This window comes from Polistes fuscatus, unplaced genomic scaffold (assembly GCF_010416935.1).
Source record: "Polistes fuscatus isolate 324 unplaced genomic scaffold, CU_Pfus_HIC Scaffold9, whole genome shotgun sequence".
Classification (NCBI taxonomy): domain Eukaryota; kingdom Metazoa; phylum Arthropoda; class Insecta; order Hymenoptera; family Vespidae; genus Polistes; species Polistes fuscatus.
The window spans coordinates 4,720,874-4,741,835 of NW_025113173.1; the positions used below are offsets into that span (position 1 = coordinate 4,720,874).

General features: G+C 31.8%; 4 protein-coding genes and 1 long non-coding RNA gene across 12 annotated transcripts; 2 read left to right on the forward strand and 3 right to left on the reverse strand.

Annotated features, from left to right (window-relative positions):
- Positions 1-237: 237 nt before the first annotated feature.
- LOC122525431 (protein SERAC1) lies at positions 238-11,006 on the reverse strand. Of its 4 annotated transcripts, none has more exons than XR_006305788.1 (16): positions 10,579-10,726; positions 10,363-10,490; positions 10,042-10,302; positions 9,787-9,914; positions 9,560-9,670; positions 9,355-9,490; positions 9,118-9,261; positions 8,777-9,037; positions 8,487-8,682; positions 8,252-8,416; positions 8,055-8,182; positions 7,830-7,982; positions 7,582-7,728; positions 7,433-7,499; positions 7,130-7,345; positions 238-417 (listed from the first exon to the last, which is right to left on the reverse strand). XR_006305788.1 is itself a non-coding variant. In XM_043648230.1 (16 exons), exons 1-15 carry the CDS (start codon positions 10,647-10,649, stop codon positions 7,216-7,218), a joined length of 2,226 nt encoding a protein of 741 aa, XP_043504165.1. In that variant the 5' UTR covers positions 10,650-10,726; the 3' UTR covers positions 238-417; positions 7,211-7,215. The 4 variants fall into 4 exon arrangements, 3 of the variants coding, with proteins under 3 accessions (XP_043504165.1, XP_043504164.1, XP_043504163.1); XM_043648230.1 differs by having other exon boundaries at positions 7,211-7,345; XM_043648229.1 differs by lacking the exon at positions 238-417 and adding an exon at positions 10,924-11,006 and having other exon boundaries at positions 7,188-7,345; positions 10,579-10,761.
- LOC122525422 (FK506-binding protein 5) lies at positions 344-5,967 on the forward strand. Its single transcript, XM_043648213.1, has 10 exons — positions 344-431; positions 1,983-2,453; positions 2,542-3,475; positions 3,552-4,187; positions 4,249-4,564; positions 4,642-4,712; positions 4,785-4,978; positions 5,042-5,169; positions 5,252-5,452; positions 5,665-5,967. Exons 1-10 carry the CDS (start codon positions 344-346, stop codon positions 5,848-5,850), a joined length of 3,225 nt encoding a protein of 1,074 aa, XP_043504148.1. The 3' UTR covers positions 5,851-5,967.
- On the forward strand, positions 10,555-12,942 carry LOC122525446 (DENN domain-containing protein 10-like). Of its 5 annotated transcripts, none has more exons than XM_043648270.1 (6): positions 10,555-10,631; positions 11,086-11,152; positions 11,231-11,427; positions 11,507-11,935; positions 12,007-12,124; positions 12,190-12,942. In XM_043648270.1, the coding sequence occupies exons 2-6, from the start codon at positions 11,113-11,115 to the stop codon at positions 12,459-12,461; spliced, it is 1,056 nt and encodes a 351-aa protein (XP_043504205.1). In that variant the 5' UTR covers positions 10,555-10,631; positions 11,086-11,112; the 3' UTR covers positions 12,462-12,942. The 5 variants fall into 5 exon arrangements, with proteins under 5 accessions (XP_043504205.1, XP_043504204.1, XP_043504200.1 ...); XM_043648269.1 differs by lacking the exon at positions 10,555-10,631 and adding an exon at positions 10,823-10,860; XM_043648265.1 differs by lacking the exon at positions 10,555-10,631 and adding an exon at positions 10,845-10,935.
- A 302-nt stretch (positions 12,943-13,244) lies between these two features.
- Positions 13,245-16,192, reverse strand: LOC122525432 (GATA zinc finger domain-containing protein 14-like). Its single transcript, XM_043648232.1, has 4 exons — positions 16,102-16,192; positions 15,482-15,668; positions 13,935-15,416; positions 13,245-13,834 (listed from the first exon to the last, which is right to left on the reverse strand). The coding sequence occupies exons 1-4, from the start codon at positions 16,136-16,138 to the stop codon at positions 13,543-13,545; spliced, it is 1,998 nt and encodes a 665-aa protein (XP_043504167.1). The 5' UTR covers positions 16,139-16,192; the 3' UTR covers positions 13,245-13,542.
- A 1,064-nt stretch (positions 16,193-17,256) lies between these two features.
- On the reverse strand, positions 17,257-18,938 carry LOC122525468. The gene is made up of 2 exons (XR_006305797.1): positions 17,961-18,938; positions 17,257-17,839 (listed from the first exon to the last, which is right to left on the reverse strand). It is a non-coding gene; the product is annotated as an uncharacterized LOC122525468 (long non-coding RNA).
- Positions 18,939-20,962: the final 2,024 nt, after the last annotated feature.

The following is a 20,962-nucleotide window of genomic DNA, read 5'->3' on the forward strand; positions in this document are numbered from 1 at the left end:
GGTGGTGTGGTATAGTCTCTCTACGACGACAAAGTGAAAGTAAGATTTTGCTTTCTATTCGTTCTCGTACGGAGCAGTGAGGGCTGCACCGTGGTCGCGATCGTGTGTGTTTAGAGAACAATGTGCGCGTTCTCCGTTACGAATACCTGAGAAAACAAAAAGAGAAAAAAAAACAAGAAGAAAATACTTATCCCATTAGTAAAGTCGAAATTGAACAGGCAAGTAAACTAGCCATTGTTGGGGGATGCAATCATGATAGTTACTTTAATTTTATATTAAAACGGGAGTTGAAAGAGTTCAAAGAAAGACTGAAAAAGATTTTAATGGGATTCAAGTTTGGTTGATGAAAATGTCGCAGCACGTAGGAGGAATTCCATCATGCCTCTTCCTCTTCGTAATCTTCTTTCTTGTTGGTACCTATTGTCAACAAGGTAAGCAAATTTCAGAGATTTGTATAATATTTATTTAATTTAATTAAATTTAATTATAAACTCCACTAATAAAATATATATTCAAAAATTTCAATTGATTCAGCCATTGATCTATCGATCCAATTATCCCGTTAAATTAAATACACACACATGTACAGGTGTTTTCTTTTTAATAGAATAATCATAAATGGCGTTTGAAGTATGATATTGCGTTAAAAGAAATAGCTATGGAGTTAGGTTCTTTCTCAAGGTTGGGAAAGTCTTAGCGCACATGCATTCTTTATGGTGAATCGAATGAAGAAACGAATAAAGGCAAAAGCGTGAACGAGATCTCTAGCAGCGAAAGTAAATGCATTTAGTATGCGCGTGTATGCGTTAGGTCAGCGTGAAACATACAAATGAGAGGAAGAAATAAAAAGAGAATCCAGATTCTATTAAAGAAAACAAAGGGTTTTAGTTGTGTGAAACACCTTTGGTAGTACAAGGAACGATCGACGACCGATCGAAGGACGATCGAAAGGAGAACGGTTACCGTTGTTAACACTCCTGCATATGCACATATATATGCACATATATATATATGTACGAGTATACATAATTTCATTCTTTAAGCTTTGCACGATTCCTCGCTCCTTTTCTGTCTAAAAACCGTTCCGTTATAATTCAACTCCTTGCCTTTTCCTCTTCTCTCTTTCTTTCTTTCCAATGTATTCCGAAGTTGTATTATCAAGTATTCTACTCGCTAAGAAATCAATTTTCTATTCGACCATTTGAGGGGAAGAAAGTCGAGACAAACACATTGCGTGTATAACAAAGATAATCTACTACTCGATCGTGTGCCTACCCTTTTCCAATTTCTTTAATAGTTACACGGTTACATAGTTCGATTACATCGTCCTATTGCAATCGGTACGTTCCGCTTTTGTTATTTATTCCGATATACGCATTGTCTTATTATTACTATTATTACTATTATTACTAATATTATTATTATATATCGTATATAAGTATATAGTGTGTAATAGTAATAACGATACAAGGCCATGGAACAATTTCCCCACAGTTACGAAGGCAAACGAGATTATATCGTATAGGGTGAACCAATTGAACATTTAATTGTTTTTAAATTACGAGGAATATTTTACATCATTTATTTTACATAGCTTTGGTCAATGTTCTTTTGGTTTTCTTTTTTTAATTAAATTAGAGTAATTTACACGATAGAATACATGTAATAGATAGGCACATGCAAGCATTAAAGTCTCTATGTGAGCGTTGAAATCTCCATATCGTTCCATTCTCTAACATCTGTTTCGCGAGTAATGCGGTTGCATTAGAACGGATTTAGGTTTCATCGAAAGAATTCGAGATCGATAGATCGTACTTCCGTTAAAGAATGCATGAAAAAATAGCGAAATTAATTATTTTACTTGATGATTGTCCCGACAAAAATTTGATTGGAAACATTTAAATTGTGATAAATGTATTAAAAAATATATCACGTTAATTATTACTTAAACAAAAATTTCTATTATCTCGTTACACTTTTAGAAACTTCTCAGGCACGATACAAGTTCTCACAACTCATACCAACTAACTCGGTTTACGAACATCGAGAAAGTGATGTGCCTTCGGAATGGAAGAAAAAAAATGATACATCATCGTTGCTTCGTTCGTTGGAAGAAAATAACGTCATGGATACGTCACGGTTGAATTCAAAAGAGAATATTGGAGAAATAGAAGAAGATGAGGAAGAAGGAGAAAGAGAAGAAGAAGAAGATGATGATGATGTAGCTGATGAATGTGATTACGAAACTTATGCTAAATCGGAAATTCCTGATCGTATTAAAGACACATCGAAATGTAAGCAACCGATACACGAACATAGTCCACTTCCAAATGTCGATAATCTTCATAATTCAAAGAATCAGGAATACGTCGAAGATCATTCGACGAATCAATATGATTCATATTATTATGAGGATTATGATAACAATAATCGATCGCAATACAAAACCATAGGTAAATGTAGATTCAAATTATTATATAATAATTCATACATTGATTTAATATTAACATTTACATTTTAATTCTTTATTAATATCTACAGACGCAGAAACCGTCGATTATGCGGAATTCGAAACGCACGATGATACGACTACCGAAAAATCCTTGGCAGGATTAAATAATTATCATGATCAAAATGATCATTCTTATTCCGAAGAAGAATATTTATACGAGGACAAAGAAGAGGATGATTCGATTCCTACGACAAACAAAAATGTTAAAGAAGTTACTTCGATGGAGGGTAGCAAGAAAAATTATGCTTTTGTAGAACCACCGAAAGGATCATCCTTATTGCAAGATGCTGATGAATTAGAGAGTCCGATTTTGATCGGTGAAGCTATTGTATCCGTAGTGACAACAAAAAGTGTAGTTAATGGAACAATTTCTATACCAACGAGTACACCAACGCCAATGACTACCGAACAAGTAGCACCACCACCTTCGCTGATCAAAGAAAAATCTAACGATGATCGATTATTAGAAAGTACTACGACTGAGGATTCCAGAGTATTGGCATTTGTACAAACCAGTCGTAGCATATTCGGTGCACGTGTTCTATCATTTCCAGTGGTAGATCAAGTCGTAAGAATAAACAACGAGGCTGCACCCGTAACTCCGATAAAAAAGACATTTCCACCTCCAGAATCAACGGAAAGCATCATTGATAAACTTGACAGAGTGCAATCTGAATTATCAAGTGGTTTTCTCGTTGGTGGCTTTAGGACAGCTGGCAATGCATTGCAGTTGGATGTTTTAAATGACAGAGATCGTACCAATCGTCGTAAATATGTTACATCTACGAGTAATATCAATAGTACTACTACTAATAAAATTCCTATTATTAGTAAATTTGTACCTAGAAGATACAACGACAAGAGGTTTGATCGTACGAACGTCAATAATTCAGAAGGATTTTTAAATGATTCGGATCCCAATGGGATGACTGCTAGCACGGCACGAACGAAGATAGCTTTCAAGTTAGAAAATTATATTATTTTTTATATTTTCTCATTTATTTTGTATGTTTATTACCGTAATAATAATTTCTTTTAGATGGCCATCTGGAAAAACAACGACACCATTAAATTCCGACGAAATAAAGTCTACGACTCAGGCAAGCACAGCTTCAACTAAAAAAATTAACACACAAATCATCTTTCAAGATGTCAAATCTTTCCTACCACCTGGATTTAAATTATCCAAAGAAGATAAACAGGAAGTAACAGAGCGTAGTGTTTTGAGTGATATCTTTGCTAAATCAAAAATCGATGTTTCCAAACTTTTACCACCTGATTATAACAAAAAAAAGAACAATGATGTTTTCACGACACAAGTAACAACACCGATTGTCGATTCATCGAACAATTTTACTACAGAAAAAATTTCCATTCAAAATCTCTTTGCCAATGCAAAGTTCGACGTGGATGCTTTATTACCACGTGATTACAAAGAAAAAGCAACCAATTCATCAGAGACGAAGGGAAATGAAACTGTTGATTCCAATAATGACAATTCTACTTCAACCAGCTCTGAACCGACCACAGCTAAAGCTGCTGGTGGTTTGAAAATTGTTTTTCCTAGCAGACCAGGTGGACGAAAACATGGTCATAAAATTACAACTCCTCAGAGTCATCGAGTCGATGGACTTCCTGCGATTACTCCGCGTATACAGAAAGGATGGCCAACTAGGTAAATATCTATCAATTTATAGGTAAAATTACAATTATCTAAATTTCATGTTCATTTGTAGAGCTACCACTGAATTTACTGGCTGGCCAACTCCATCAACAACGCCAATTTCAATCGAAAAACTCTTGGAGGTTGCAAGAACGGCAACAGACACTTCTGTGAACATGTCAGTCGTCGAAACTACAAGTGCAGTTTCGATAACGTCTACGACAACTACAACAACTACAACACCCAGATCAACGACTATTGGAATATGCGAGGAAGAATGTGAAGTTGCTGGTACTATACGAATAATTGGTAATACAACTTGGGTCCCTGAATTACTGGATCGTAACACTCAAGAATGGCAGCAACTTGCTAACGAAATTGAAAGAGATGTAAATTTTAATTAATCACCTTCGTCTGTAAAATGTGTACGCCAATATTTTTGTATAACTTTGATATCTTTTTTTAGATGAATTTCGTTTTCTCAAAGTCTACCGTTTTAATGAATTGGTACAAGAAGATAAGAATCGATTCGTTCAGGTATATAATCATAAATATAAATCTTAAAAAGCATATTTAATTTTAGTTAAATTAATTTGTCTAATTCTTCAGTCCAGGTAGTATTCTAGTAGACTTTTTCATTGAACTCATAAACCTACCACAAAGAATCAATACGCAAGAATTGAAAGTAATATTTCATGATTCTTTGAGAACGTATAATTCGAGTCGTTGGAATGAGACTAAAATGAAAGGAGATATGAAGTTGGGTGCATTTACGATTGATCCTAAATCCACTGATTTTGTAGGTAAGTGAAATATTAGATATAATTCTTATGCAAGTTGTTACATTGCATTATTTTTTGTTTTAGTAATACCTAAAGTTCCTTTCTCTAATATTATTGAAAACGAGGATAGATTAATACCTCAGTGGGCAGTCGTTATGATAGTTATTGGTATTGGAGGATTATTATTCATTATCATTTTCGGTGTTTCTGTGGTAAATAACAATTAATGAATAATTTAATATAACAATTATTTCAAAGTTCATTATAATAAAAATAATCTTGAAAATTTTTTAGTTGGTAAATCGTCAAAATGGTTCAAAATTGAAACCTACTGTATCTACAATTTATGAAGATGGAATTAGGAAAAACATACTGGGGGGTTCGCATGCAACCTCGTTGAACAGATCTAACGATTACCCGAAACAAGTACATACTATATGGACTGATCCAGATGTATCGTGGAACGATAAATCATTTAAATCTGCATCTAGCAAGGTATACTTATAAAATCATTTTTATATAAAATATTGTACACGTGAACATGTATGTAATGAGTGTTGTCTGTCATCAGGAGCACATCAGCGGCAAAGTTAATTTACAGACTTGACCACTAGATGAGGTTCCATGACATGAGTCGATAAAAAAGAGATCTACATATTTTTCACAAAGATAATTGTTTAAATAATTTTTTTTTATATGTATTACAGGTATTAGTCGATAGATCATTTCAAGAAGGTAAGAAATATAATCTTCACGACAGTTGGCGATCTGAATGGAACGGATATTATTCTAACCCATCACACGAAAATAATACATATGGTTATAATAATAATGATAATCATCACCATCACCATCAGCGACAACAACATCCAGATTATGATACGGATTTTTAATATTGATAACACTAAATTGTTATCCCTGTTATTTGTAAGTTAATTTATTCGTATATGTACAGTAAGTATTTAAAATCGTATACCGTTACGCTTATTAAATTTTTGCTTGAAAATTGTTGATACGGTGTGTTTAAAATAAAAAAAAAAACTAGAAATAAATACATTAATATACGTTTATTACGTATTTAATGAGTTCTAATTAAAAGGATTAATTATAACAAGTTTAATATCCATTAAAGTAAAAAAAATACAAAATACATTTGTTTACAAAATACATATCTATTAATATACTTGGAATATTAAACAATTTCGATTTGACATTTTATTGTATGAAAATTTTCAACTGAAAGTCATTACTGGTTAGAAATGTTAAAACAAATATGTATTTTAGTTGAAATAATAATAAAATATATGTAGAGTGTATAATAGTACTGGATATACCTTAAAAAACTATTAATTAATCGAAGGAAATGTGTATTATTGTTTAAGAGCACAGAGTATATGTACGACGAACTATCCTCTTCGAAATCTACCGTTAGACTGGTTCATTGTCCTCTGTGAGATTCGTTTTTGTTAAATGTTGTTTACATGACTTTCCTTAAAAGGAAATTCTATTTATTACGAATATTACTTCTGTTATCTATATGTACCATATAAGGAAAGTCATATAACAACATTTAATAAAAGCGAATCTCACAGAGTACAATGAGCCAGTCCTAACGGTAGACTCTAATATTTTTTCTATTTTTATTATATTTTATTATATTTTAGTTTTCTACTAATATGTTTGATATTTTTAACGTTTTTTGGTCATTGACTGATGCAACCTCTGACGCAAATTTTTTCATTGTCTTCATCCTAATACACACTATATCAATAGTTTTCAAGCAAAAATCTAATAAGCGTAACGGTGTACGATTTTAAGTAACACTCACTGTATTTTTTTGGACGATCATTAGCTTCGGTATTTAGGTATAATCGATATAATGCAATACACGTTAAAATAAAAAAGAATTACGAATTTATACAGGAAGAACATATAAAAGAAAAAAAATTATTAACATTATTATTAACAAAAGATATAACCGTAAAATATAATTAAAAGAATTAAATACGTCTACTCTAGTCAAGAAATATAAAATAATACGCTATCTTAATTTTTGTAACTATTAAAATAATTTGAAAAATGAGGTACGTACATGCTTTATCTTAAAGTATAAAAAAATTCTTAAACAAAAATCACATATTTCTTACATTCCATTGGATAGACAATACTTACGAAATACATTATCTTTATTATATATGGAATAATAAAGAATCAGAAAAGAGAGAGGTAGTAATGGAAGTAAAGATGAGGAACCTTATTTATTTTGCAAACGATGGCCACAATCTATCTGGTAATGATAGACTCATAAATGTTGAACTCTTTGATTCTTTTCGCGTTTCTATCTGGTGTCGAAGTAAGCATAAGAGCTTTTGATATAAAAACGATCGCCTAGACAACACATAAAGAAGAATTATAAATAATTTGCTATTATTTCTCATAAAATAAAATAGAGAAATATATTATTGAAACAATTACCTATTAGCAGGTTTACAAATCGTCAAATGATCCTGTGGAATTTCAAAAAATTCTCCTACTCCAGGATCTGCGAAAAAATAATTTGTTTATATAAGAAATGTTTTAAAGAAATGTTTTCTTTACATTTATTATAGTTTAAAAAAACTCACCTGCTGAGTCAGGTGTGACAAATTGGAATGAAAGTTTTAAAGCAGTTACCAGGGTAGATTTAGTTTCACTGAAACTCACTATATTCATAGGATAATCTTTTAACATCTCAAGAAAATCTTTGTGCAATCCAAGAAGATGCGGTGATTCTGTTTATATAAAATACAACGTATAAAAATTAGCTGCTATGCTCTTTTATATATAATTTATACTGTTCTTAAAATAGTTATTTATACATATATATACATACCTTCTCGTAATTCCTGCACCTCTATAGATGGCCATACAAGCATTTGTGTTGCTTGCGTTAATGCAGCTATGTGCGAACCGCGATGCGGAGTACTATAAAATACTATGCCGCGTGTATTTTTACATATATTATGTTTGTCTCCAGTTTTCCATTCTATAAATTACGATAAATGAGAGAGAGAGAGAATATTTGCTTATTTATTCTTTATTTTTATTCACTACTGACCTTCGACGAGCATTTTTTTAACTAATAAACCACCCATTGAATGACACACCCATATAATTGGTCGTTTTCCAACATCTGCTATCAATAATTTATTAATATATTCATTACTTCTATCACTGATGGTACTTCTAGAAAAATGAGTAAAGTAAAAAACATTTAAATATATTTATATATAAAGATATTTCATTATTATTTACTTCAAGCTCTCTATTGGACACAAAGGTGTCCACATAGATAAATTGGTGTCATAATTAACACCGAGTATTCGAAGATATGGTACATCTCGAGGCAACCAATCCATCGGCCAACATTGTGTTCTACAAATTTTATCTTGCTCCGAATTTTTCATGCAAGCGTCGTCCCTACAAATTTTTATTTTTAAATAAAAATGACTATATGATGATTGAGAGAGATATGTATAAAGTATATTACCCTTTACAAGTAAATGGACCAGTTGCTTGATAATTAACATTAATAGGACAATCATCGAGTATCACCTCGTAGTCTCTGCCTAATTTTTTCCATGCACGCATTTGCAAATCGTAAGCCAAATCTTTGAAAAATTCTTGTGGATAATCTTTGACCAATGCAGAGAGTTCACTGCTCTCTTTTTCTATGTTAATAGGATCTATAATTATTACATAAAAAAATCATCCATATTACGTAAATTGAGATACAATATATTTTTCTTTTTAAATTAATTATCCATACCAGTGACAGACCTTCGCATTTAATTGCATCATCTTTAATAATGTCTCTCTGTCTCCACGTTATAAATACACCGCCAAGCAAACCATGCAAAAATACAACGTCCAGTTTCAATGGTGTGTCAGTTCTATGCAATGGATGAAGAAGGTATACGTGTCTGGGATATTTAATATGCTTATTTCTATCTATGTCTAAGTTTGCTAATGCACATCCTGCAGGTACCGATAATCTTATGTCTTTGTTCTTAGACCATGCTACTAATATACCAAACCATCCTAAAAAAAATTAATCATATTCGATGTTATTATCAGCGATTAAAAAAATATATATTTTGTATATTTTAACAATGTCCAACCTGATCGGAAAAAATCATCTAAATATTCTGTGTGAAGTGATATATTAGAAAGTATGTTGGCAAGAATTGTACACATTTCGATATTATTGCTGAAGGTTTTGTAAATTAACATTAGTATCTCCAGACCACCAGCATTCACAATATCTTTAAAAAAGAAATACACGTATTAGAAGAATATAGTAAACTAAAAATGTAGATTATTTACTGGGATTAATCAATTGATTAAATTCTTTATACCTTTACTATATTGTTCGAGGGAAGAATGATGATAAATTGCTTGGACACAGTTTTGAAGTAATTCTTCATTCCATATTATTGTCGGAGGAACTGCTAAACCCATACTTGTTAAATCATGTTCAAACATTAAACCATCCTACGATATATAATATATATTTCATTATAGATTTATTATTTTTATTTTAAATTTGAAATTTTTACCTACCCTAAATAAATTTCCAAACTTTTTATAAAGAAATTGGGTCAGACATGGATGTAATTTGTCGCATAATGAATTTAAATGTAACAACATGTTGTGCACTTTCTCGATGACATCCTGTAAAAATAATTTATATTAGATATTAATTATAAGTGTTTATGCAAGCTATGTACAAAAATTATTACTGGTTTTAGTAGCCCATGTTAAGCTAATATTATATACAATTTACATACATGCAATTTATATTCCATATGAAAATAAGGTGGTACTAGGAAAAAGCGTTGATCAACATTGGGTGTACGTGCAAGAGCAATAGCTGTCCTAGCATCTAACATCTGTGCCATATTTTGATAATGCCAATCTAAAAATTATTTTAATATTATATCAATTTTTCTTGATAAAATATTAATATTTCTTGCTTATAATTCACCAATGCTACTTATACACTGATTTATATTATTTATTCTATGTTATTAACGTTTATTTACCTTCTAAATCACTTAAAGAACATAAAGCTGTCGTAGCCCTTATTCTTTCATGTTCATCACCAAAACGAGCAACATTTAACAATCTATAAGCTAATTTTTGATTTAACATTTTCCATCTCTCCGCTATGATATCAACTATGATGGTTACAATATTAGTTACATTATAATTAAATCTAGCTATGACATTTGTTATATTGTGATTAACTGCTGATTGTCTTTCTGACACATATTGATTTTTCTCATCGTGAAATGTAAATATATCTAAAATGAAATATTATAGTATAATAAATGATAGAAATTTATTAAATGTCGAATTGTTACCTTTATATTGAGGTTTATCAACGTATATGTATGATTTACGTGCTTTCTCTAAATTAAGAATATCTGTCGTTACAGTTGTTCGAAGGATCTTTGATGTCTGTCGTAGTTGATATAAAAACCAGCAGCCTCTATATAAAACATATATAAATAAAATTAATAATATTTAATTATTTCATAACTTGTACACTTAACCTATAGACAGTCAAAAATACATACCCTATAAACACCATGCAGGTACCACTTGACATTAAATAATATAAACATTTTTTGTAAGTTTTTACACGCATTTTACTAAAATAATTATTAAATCTAATATTTTAATATTATTCCAAGAGATTTAATAGGAATTAATGGTCTTTTCAGTTTGGTATCGTTGGTTATAAATTCTCGAAGTTATACCTGTGTAATAAAACAGACGAATAATTAATATTATAAAACTTAGTATATATGTTAGAAATAAAAATAATCAAGACACTATTATCATTTAAAAGTGATACTGTACGTCCAATTAATATTCTTGCAAATAATTAGAATAAACAAAATAGTACTAGTAAAATTAACCTCAACGTTAATGTAAGTAAATATACAAGTCCATAATTCGGTGGTGCAATGAAATGACGTGTCTAAATTCTATTCTGTTCTGGGATGTGTCATTTTATTTACGTGTATGTAGTGTGTAAACATACATAAATGTAATGCAATATGTTATTTTTTCTTGTTTAGAGATGATGTATAAATAATTGTCACGATATGGCACCACTTACGGATTTATTGTCATGTAGTATTATTGGTAAGTTTTTAATTTAATGTGCATGAACATATATATGCAAGATTTTTAATATTTATAATTTAAGTAAATTATTTGTAGAAAAAGATCATAATGGAGATATACTTTGGACATGGTCATATCCTACAGTTTCAGAATCACAAAAAACTATTGTCAAAAGAAAATGTAATTTAGGACTTGAACATAACTCTCCGCAAACATTTATTTGGGCCCGACATGGTCAAACATGGTTTTATTTACACTGTAGTGAAGTATTCGATTCTGACAGATTACCCAAGGTACAAAAACATAAAAATATGTAGTCATACATTTTTAATAAAAATGTATGATAAACCGATGGATTATTTAATTTTTTAGGTTAAACAATTTGCATTAGTTTTATTTGCAAAAGACTTCAATCCACAAAAATATGAAGTACTCTCACGCGTTTTCAGTAAAATGTATTGCAAGACCGGTAAGCCTACTGAGATTTTACAGTTATATCTTTCGGTCTTTACTAAGGGATCATGCTCGACACAAGAGAATGGAACTTTTGTGTCCGATGACTTTAGCAGTCGTACGACAATTAATACCAATGTTAGGGAATTAATAAAAACGTTTGAATTAGAAACGATTTTAATATATACCGCTCTATTGTTAAAGAGAAGAATTGTAATTTATCATCACAGTTTAGAACAATTGCTTAAATGGATGAAAACTTTTCCTGCTTTAATGAAACATCGTAAAGTCGAAGAAAATTTATTTCCATGGATTGAGCTGGTTAATGACGAGATACTTGACTTAAAGGTACATGCGATGAAAAAGATTATTGTTTTTTAATGATTTAAGTATTGAAAATAAATAAAATGATTTTACAGAAGCAATCATACTATGTAGCAGGATGTAGAAACAGTGCAATTTCTGCAAGGACAGATCTATACGATTTATTAGTTAATATACCAGCCAGAGAAATTACTGTTGCTCCGCATGCAAAAGGTAGAGAACAAATTACTTTAAATTTCTTTTTACAATAGAATTGTATTGTAATTTTTGTTTTGCAGAGAGTTTAACAATGACAAAAACGCATAAGGAAATAGCATTGTTTATGGTACAGTTATGCGAAAATCAAAGCTGTACAGAATTACAAATAATATCTGAGATCAATGAGAAAACAAAAGATTTGTTAAATCAATTAACGTCTTTAGCTACCACTGAAACACCGGATGGAAAAAAAATGGTCTCTATTCAGGCATTCAAAGAAAAAGATTTACCACAAGCTGTCGAAAGCTTTTTAATTAATCTAGCAATCGCTGAAAATTTATTTATGTTGTAAAATATATTTTTTACATCCGAGTTATGTGGACTTGTTGCGCAATCGTCCAAATGAATGAAAAAATTCCTAATGCAACTATCAAATACAATAAATGTTATAACTTACGCAGATGGTGGATGTTCCGTTTAAAACGAAGAAGTATTTAGAAATTATAATAATTTTCCAAGGATATCGAAATAAATTATCTAACAATAAAACTATTAGCATGAAGGATGCAGTCTTGCTTTGTTCACGTTGAAAATGTATGCTTCAATTGCGCGCCTAAATTTTAGTTTTAATAGCCCGCGATAATTTGAAATTCTTTGACAAAGATGGCGCGCTTTGATAACGCGCGAAGATTTGAAATTGTTAGAAATGAATAGCGTTTTACGCATGCGTATAATATTATGTTTAATTTTTGTTCTAAATTAATTAATAATTAAACAAATTGATAGCCACTGCGATCGGAGACAAAGTTTATAATAAACAAGGATTAATAATATATTTTTTAATCAAAGACTTATTACACAAGCACTTTTAGTATACAAGATCTATACGCATAATTCAGTCGTTATGAACGAACTCGTATTTGTTATTTATTCCAAATATTTTATGCGTATTTCTCTGGATACACATTCATATATTTACAAAAATATATAAAATATATTAATTTCTAAAACATTTCCAACAGACATATATAGAAACGTTTTCTATCATGTAAATATTCGAAGTGCAGTAATAGTGAACAATTTATAGTTATATTATTTTTTAATTTAAAAACAATTTTTTAGATAGTGTCGCCTGCTTACTAATATTTCATAATACTGACGAAAATGATGATCGATCAATCATATAAATAACAGGAATAATAATTAATTAATAATAGTAAATTAGAAATTCTAATTATATTACCGAATTGAAACTGTTAATTGCGGTTTATCACTTTCAATCAGTTTTTAATATTGTCTTCCTATCATTTCTTTTTTTTTCTAGTAATGAAGACAGATCAAAAACTGGTTATAGAAATCCTCCTATTAAAAACGTTTCTTTTAACGACCATCTCTGAAGAACTTTCAAAGAGAACTTCTATGAAAAAGTTAAATTAATTTCTGGAGAGTTTCGATGATTCCTTATTTCCAGTGACTTGTTCAAGTTCAAGACCGTCGTATTCGGGACCTCCGGCATTATCATAATACGCATAATCATAATCATTCTTTTTTCCTGACTTTGGACGAACAGTTGTACTGCTGATAAATCTAGTAGTGGATGTGAAAGGTCTAGCCGAACCGCTGACGTAAGTGCTACTTCGAGGAGTAGTATTTATTGACGATGGCTTTTGAGTATTACTGTTGAAACTGCTTGGATTATACGTGGTAGCACTAGCTTGTCTCCTGCTGAAAAGAGAAAGTTTGAATAATGTAATCGAACGAGATGACATCAATAAAAATACATATTCTTTAATTGTATAATAAGTAGAGGCACGCGTAAACCTACCTAGGAACTGGCGTCGTAGATCTAGATGTCTCAGCCAAATGATTTATACTAGCAGGACTGAAACCTATACCTACTGAAGCTCTTCCAAAATCATAATTATCTGTACTGGTTTCAACGTAATATTTGTTACTGTTTGAGCTCTCGTAATTGTTGTACTGCGTAGCCTTTTTTGACGTTTTCGTACTGTCATAATGTTGAGTAGAAGATTTGATTGTCTGATCGTTCTTTTCATAATACTGACTGTTATCAGATGATTGTTGACTGTTGTAGCGATCGTTGCTGCGAGGAACCGATTGAGCTGGACTGTTGTCAGTGTGAACATATTTCTTCGTAGGTGGACTATAAGTAGTTGGAGCGTAACTGTTTCCGGCATAATTTGTGAAATATTTCGAGGTGGTCTGACTTATTTCTGATGTAGTGGAACCATGTCCATTCCTATATTGTTCGTTGGCACTGCTGTAATTATTGTCATAGACTGTAGGAGCGATGGTTGTTGATTGACGGTATCCTCCACCATTACCGTTACCACGTTGAACGTTATAATTCTTCTGATAATTTGTATAATCACTCGTCTGATAATTCGTGCTAGGCAATACAGTGCTGGACTGGGTGAACTGTCCAACATTATAGGGTTGATATCCATTTCTGTTGCCATTACTATTGTAATTTGTAGTCCTTAATGTAGTACTAGATGTATAAGATCCTGAATTATCTTGATTATAATTGCTGTTCGTGTTGTAAGTATTGTAAACCGTTGATCTGGCGGTAGAACTCGGTGGTTGGTAACTGCTGTAAGAATCTTGGAAATTCGTATTGGGTCGATAAGTCGAGGACGCAGTTACGGTATATTTTTGAATATTTTGATTTCTGTTATAGTTCTCTTGAGGTCTGCTCGTGGAAGATGAACCGGAACTAGTTGATCGTTGATTGTAATTGTTGTTGACAAAATTTCCATTATAATTATTCTGACTATTGTAAGTTGATGGTACAGCCGTGCTCGATACAGGATAATCATTAGTGTTTCCGTTGTATGGTTGCTTCCTACTCACCTTCCTAATACCTGTTTTCTTTTTCTCTGTGGTCACTGTTTCATCTTTGTAAGATCTTTCGTTATCATAATTATCTTCCTTATTTGTTCTTTGATTGTAAAAACCAACTTTGCTGCTACCATGTAGAACTTCTCGATTATTGTTATTATTATTGTTGTTGTTATTGGTGTTATAATTAGTAGAAGAAACTCTACTAAGTGCGTTTGCTGATGAACGCACTGGATCATTGCTTTCACTTCGTTGAAGATTATCCTGGGGTTCGTCATCGGTGCGTATCGTATCGTAATGCGGAGACTCCAATCCTGAACCAAGTCTGTACAAATCAAAGTTGTCGCTGGCGTAATAAAGAGTAGCAGCTTCACAGTCTACGTCATACCAATCCGCGCATGTTTGACTCTCCTGATCGAAAGCAGTATCATTGGGACACAGGAATCTGAAAAAATGCATAATTTTATTTAAATGTTCGAAAAAAAAGGATAAAATGATAACAAAACTCACTTGTAATCCTGAATACTGCCAGATACAGAAACGCAGACGTGAAATACTTGGCAATCGGTTTCAGGATCAGCATAATAACTTCCAACAATTTTATTGCGACACGTAAAGGCCGTTTCCGGCATGTATTGCTGAGAATATCTTGGTGGAGGTCGTTGAAGAGCCAAAGTTGTGCTCCATAATATAACCACTGAAATCCGATGAAAGATTGATTAACTAAACTCATCAATTTTTTAAAGATTATATTCATTGTTAAATATGTTAAATTGTTTTTTATTCGTAAAAAGATTAACGACAAGATAGTTTCAACCGGATGCATATGTATCCTTCCACTTGTAGAGTTAGAAAACACAAGTATCCAAGCACGCACGATCGTGATATTAAACGGCTGGCTAATTTTCCGTCCTCGTTATTAATGGGAACAAATTTTATATGGTAAAATATTTTAATGAAAATTTTAGCTTGTACAATAATTTATAACAAGACAATGAGTCTCAATTAATATCAATACAAATTGTCACGATTAATTATAAATCAAATATCCTATAAATATAAATAACGAATAAATGGTCTAGAAGAAAAATATGAAATGATCCAAATATTTTTGAGAACTTAGAACGTACCCGATAATACTAGAAGACATGGTTCTAAAGACTTCATGATCGTTTTAGTTGAACTCTTGTATTAGATGAAGATTTAAGCTGTCTAGGATCACCTTCGTGAAGGAACTCTTCAAGACGACTGAGGTCTTGCCAAGGAAGCTCTGTGACGTAGATGTGCGCAACTTTCTGAGAGGATGGGGTATCAGGGCCTGGAGGATGCTAGTAGTAGGGGCCTCAGGCCCAAGAGAGAATGTACGCGTATGTATATACGTACATAAGGGGGAAAAAGAAGAAGAAAAAGAAAAAGAAGAAGAAGTCGTAACATAGTGTTACGTCATACTACGAAGCTCATCCACTAGGAATAGCACGAGCAGGGAGCTCATCTGCGCGATCAAAGCGCTCATTTTAAATGCGCGTTTCTGCCATTCTCTATAGTAAAGTATCATTTTTTTCCTCCTTTTATTAATCGCTTGAAACGGATATTATTGGATTTTATCGAATAGAAATGTCGAGACGTTCAGCAAGAAGATTCAATTTTGTTATTTTCATAACAAAAATGTTACATTACAACTTACACTTTGGTACATGCATTTGAAATCATCGAAGTACAGATAGAGTGTAATTCAGTAGTCTAATCCTCATCGTAATAGAGATGTGTACCTTGGCAATTAACATCGTATTAGAGTTCGAAAACTGAAAGACCACAGGGAATAATACGACTCCGTGTATATACTTTGATTTGTGGTTACGTTTAGTGTCTAGGAAAGATCGAGGTCGTGCCACGAGAATTGAAATTGTGCAATCCTAAGATCTGCTACGCATCCTGCAACATACCATCATCAATCCGATCTAAAGCGTTTAAGGAAAGAAGAAAGAGAGTTCTTTTTGGTATTTGAAAAACCTTGTTCGATAGTTGTTCTCTTTAGAAAACAAGATGATACATGTGTCGTCGAGCTTATCAATTTATATTTTTGTCATTCCCTTATTATCCATTAACAACCAGTAGAGATAGAAAGAGATATTGCGCAATGGTTACATGTTACTCATAACGGTTAATTAACGAGTAAGAGTATTATATTTTTCAATGAACCGTCAATCCTAAGATCTGCTACGCATCCTGCAACATACCATAATCAATCCGATCTAAAGCGTTTAAGGAAAGAAGAAATAGAGTTCTTTTTGGTATTTGAAAAACCTTGTTCGATAGTTGTTCTCTTTAGAAAACAAGATGATACATTTGTCGTCGAGCTTATCAATTTATATTTTTTTGTCATTCCCTTATTATCCATTAACACCATTAGAGATAGAAAGAGATATTGCGCAATGGTTACATGTTACTCATAACGGTTAATTAACGAGTAAGAGTATTATATTTTTCAATGACCGTCGAGACGTCTATTATACTTGGGATGAGCTCGACTCGAGGAATCTTCTCAGCCTTGGAGGGCGAAAGTTGTCTTTGAAGCAGGTCCCCCATCGTAGATGGCACGATATTTGCACTTACAACCGTCTACGTCTATTTACAAGTATCCATAGGTATCCTCTGACTTACACCAACATAAGCACTGACATAGTACGATTAATGTGTGGGTGTAAGGATTTCGATGAAGATTCTTTTAGGTCTTCGTGTCGCGGTATTTGCAAACGAGAATCGCCTTTATGGAGAAAGGAAGGTCTCTTCGGTGATCACGAATAGCAGTTTTCAGTTGTTAGTCTGGTATTTTTTCGAGAATCCTTTAACTGATTATTAGAAGAATATCTGAGAAAGAAATAATCTTTTGTTAAAAATGTTATAGATGCATAGATTTTTTTTTTCTTCTACAAATTTGATAAGGAATAAAAGTAATGTTAAGTTATAGTTAGTAAGTCGTGACAATTACCATAGCGACTCTAATCGAATCCTATGGGAGAAAGCTGGCAGTAAGGTCAGAGGTTTCCGAAGTGTCTTCCCGCGATGAAATCTCTACCAATAGGGATAGCCGAGTTGAAAATCAACGTCGACCTCTCCTTGTCTCTTTGAACTTACGCTCTTCTTCTTCTTCTTCTTTTTCTAGTCTAGGAGATATTGTGTTCTATTAATTAATATGATTGGAAGAGAACTTGACTATTATCTCTTTTTCTATTTTTTTTTTAATCACGAACGGATGCATGGTTATAGTGTCCCCAACAAAGTTTCTTGCTCAAGCGGATGCTAAAAAGGTGCTAAACGTATGCGAAATACATCGTACTTCCGTCAATTAATTTTGATTCGAGATATACGCGTATACATGTCAGTGTTGTGTAGCATCGTTTAATAAACGAGCAAGAGAGTTCCTATATTCCTCTCTGTCTTTTTTCCTTGGCGCATCTTCCATTAACACGGTGAAAGTGCAAGAATTTTCTTGGCCTTCCGTGTGTCATTCGAATGATGTTTACCGCAATAATATTTCTTCTCTCTAAGAGAAAAGGACAATTTTTTGTTATCTTCTTATTTCTTTTTACAGAGATAAATAGGAAGGCGTGGTTCAATTTAATACTTTCCACAATGGTGCGCGCCTCTTTCAAATGTAATTTGAACTTTGAACAATTTCTTTTATACACAAAAACAATAAATTACAATCTTATGATCCTGACCTACGTGACTGCAACATTACATATATGGCATGTACTTTAACGATCTTTTAGTCGTTACAGTCAACGTTCGTTGGAGAAAGCATGAAGAAATTCTTCAAATCTGCTTATATGTGTCCTCAATCAAACGATTTATATTCTTTCCGGTTTTCCTTTCATCGACCCACACAACTTAAACTCTGTCGTATATCTTAGATATTACGTGAACATATTTGGTATGAAACTTTTCAAATGTGACTGAATAATACATTATTCAATAAACCTGGAGAATATAAATATATTCCTATTATTTTTCATTAGAAATTATCTTTTAACATGAAATGTTTCATGATATTAAATTGACTTCATTTTTTTTTCACGAAAAATTAATTTAAAAATTTAAAAAAAAAATATTCGAGTATCTTTAGCAGAGTTATTGAAGCAAACGTTATTTGCAAAACGAACCGATAAATTCATGAAAGAGAGAAGAACGATCCTAAAAGGAGATCGTTGTTACATGGTGGTGGTGATGGTGATGGAGGAGGAAGAGGAGGAGGAGGAGGTGGGAGAACGGATGAAGAGGGTTTCTTCTCGTTTCCACCATGTGAGAAAGTGAAAGCAAGAACCGAGTGTATACCAAAGACGAGACAAGATGTACACCGTGCCGTCTTCGAGCAGCAGCACGATCCAACGTGAGTCTCGTTCCTCCTGATTCAGAATATAATCGGAGATCGTTCAACTTATTTTTCTCTTCTTCAATTTTTTTTCTTTCTTTCCATTGCTCGTGACATCCCTTATTTGTTTTCTCATTATTTATTACTTCTGTTCTTCCATTTATCATTTTAATTAGACTCTCGTTAGAAATTCTTCCAATTCTAATTTGTTAAATTTGAATTTAATTCTAAAAATGAATAATGTTAATGGATATTAATAAAAATTAAAAAAAAAAACAAATATGACAGAATAATTGTCAATAGATAAAATCAGATAATAATATGATATTACCTTTTATAAAGAATAAAGATAATTGCAATTGCTGTCCTTGCTCTTTGCCATTAGCAATGCAATTATTAGATCAACGTACAAATAAAGATCTATTCCTCGTTATCAACATTATTTGTCGTCATTTATCACATCCAATTTTTCTGAAAATAGAATTTCCTTTGAAGAAGAGATTATCGTTGTGATTTTATTCATCATCGAGAATTGCAAGATCTCTTCTTGTTAATAAGAGAAGCAATAAAAAATAAAATAAAATAAAATAAAAAGAAAAGAAAGAGAGAAAAAAATAAAACTTGAATTATATATCATCTGGAGAGATTTCGTAATGTCCTGTCATACGTGCAGAGAACGTTAAAACACACACACAAGCAGAAGAAAAAAAATACTGAGATGCTTAAAATAGTCGAAAAGGAGTCGAAAGCTTTCCACGGTCTATGCTCTGACGGTTCAGAGTGAACGAGTGCTCGACCGTGAAACAAGGGGCGCTTAATTAAAAATTGTAATGGAGTGTTAACTCGGTCTATTCGATTTCTCTATTCCATAAGGTGATCGTACTTTCGTTTTGGTTCATAAACTATACGAATTTATCTATAATTTAAGTTAACTCCTGCGTGTGAAAATCAAATGAATTCAATGATTTAACACTAATTCATTAACAAAATTGATATTTGTCATAATTGAATACAGAAAAGAGTATAAATTTGGTATTAGTTTAAATAATAAATAAATTAATTTTTAAATAAGAATTAGAATTCTAAATAAAAAAAACACATCATTTCAGATTGGTCCTAATTAAATATTAAATTTATAAATAGAGAAAAAAATAAATATTCATTTTAAAAAGATGATTATTATTATACTAATGAGGAAGTAAACGCAGAGAAGAACGTTTATATGCTTCATTGAATATGGATCCTACTCTTATTCGATACTCGTTTTCTCCTTCATTGATTTCAAACAACGGAACCCTGATCTTTCTATCTGTCATATTGATCTATATATTATATTAATATTTTCTTTATACGTTATGACGATATTCCTTGATATATAGTCGTAGTTTATCATGAGGATGATGCTCCTTACGATTCTGGATAGAACTTTCTCTCTTACGATGTTTTTCTTCGTAAAGTTTTCGACAAAACATCAAATTCCTCGACGGAATTTACGTTTGTAATATTTCAGCATGAAATTACGTAATAAACCTGTTTGTGCGTTGCGATGAGTTTACCTGGAAATACAATAAACATTTTTATTGGTCAGATATTTATAATACCCATAGATATAAATATTT

Bases quoted from the DNA above. Each gene is read 5' to 3' on its own strand.
- LOC122525422 (XM_043648213.1), top strand. From the start codon at position 344: ATGAAAATGTCGCAGCACGTAGGAGGAATTCCATCATGCCTCTTCCTC. The intron at 3,476-3,551 runs GTTAGAAAATTA...AATTTCTTTTAG, and splicing joins CGAACGAAGATAGCTTTCAA to ATGGCCATCTGGAAAAACAA. The intron at 5,453-5,664 runs GTATACTTATAA...TATGTATTACAG, and splicing joins TTAAATCTGCATCTAGCAAG to GTATTAGTCGATAGATCATT.
- LOC122525431 (XM_043648230.1), bottom strand. From the start codon at position 10,649: ATGCGTGTAAAAACTTACAAAAAATGTTTATATTATTTAATGTCAAGT. The intron at 8,183-8,251 runs GTAAATAATAAT...TCATTTTTCTAG, and splicing joins TGTCCAATAGAGAGCTTGAA to AAGTACCATCAGTGATAGAA. The intron at 7,729-7,829 runs GTATGTATATAT...TTATATAAACAG, and splicing joins GGTGCAGGAATTACGAGAAG to AATCACCGCATCTTCTTGGA.
- LOC122525446 (XM_043648270.1), top strand. From the start codon at position 11,113: ATGGCACCACTTACGGATTTATTGTCATGTAGTATTATTG. The intron at 11,428-11,506 runs GTACAAAAACAT...TTAATTTTTTAG, and splicing joins ATTCTGACAGATTACCCAAG to GTTAAACAATTTGCATTAGT. The intron at 11,936-12,006 runs GTACATGCGATG...ATGATTTTACAG, and splicing joins ACGAGATACTTGACTTAAAG to AAGCAATCATACTATGTAGC.
- LOC122525432 (XM_043648232.1), bottom strand. From the start codon at position 16,138: ATGAAGTCTTTAGAACCATGTCTTCTAGTATTATCGG. The intron at 15,417-15,481 runs GTGAGTTTTGTT...GCATTTTTTCAG, and splicing joins GGCAGTATTCAGGATTACAA to ATTCCTGTGTCCCAATGATA. The intron at 13,835-13,934 runs GTAGGTTTACGC...TTCTCTTTTCAG, and splicing joins TCTACGACGCCAGTTCCTAG to CAGGAGACAAGCTAGTGCTA.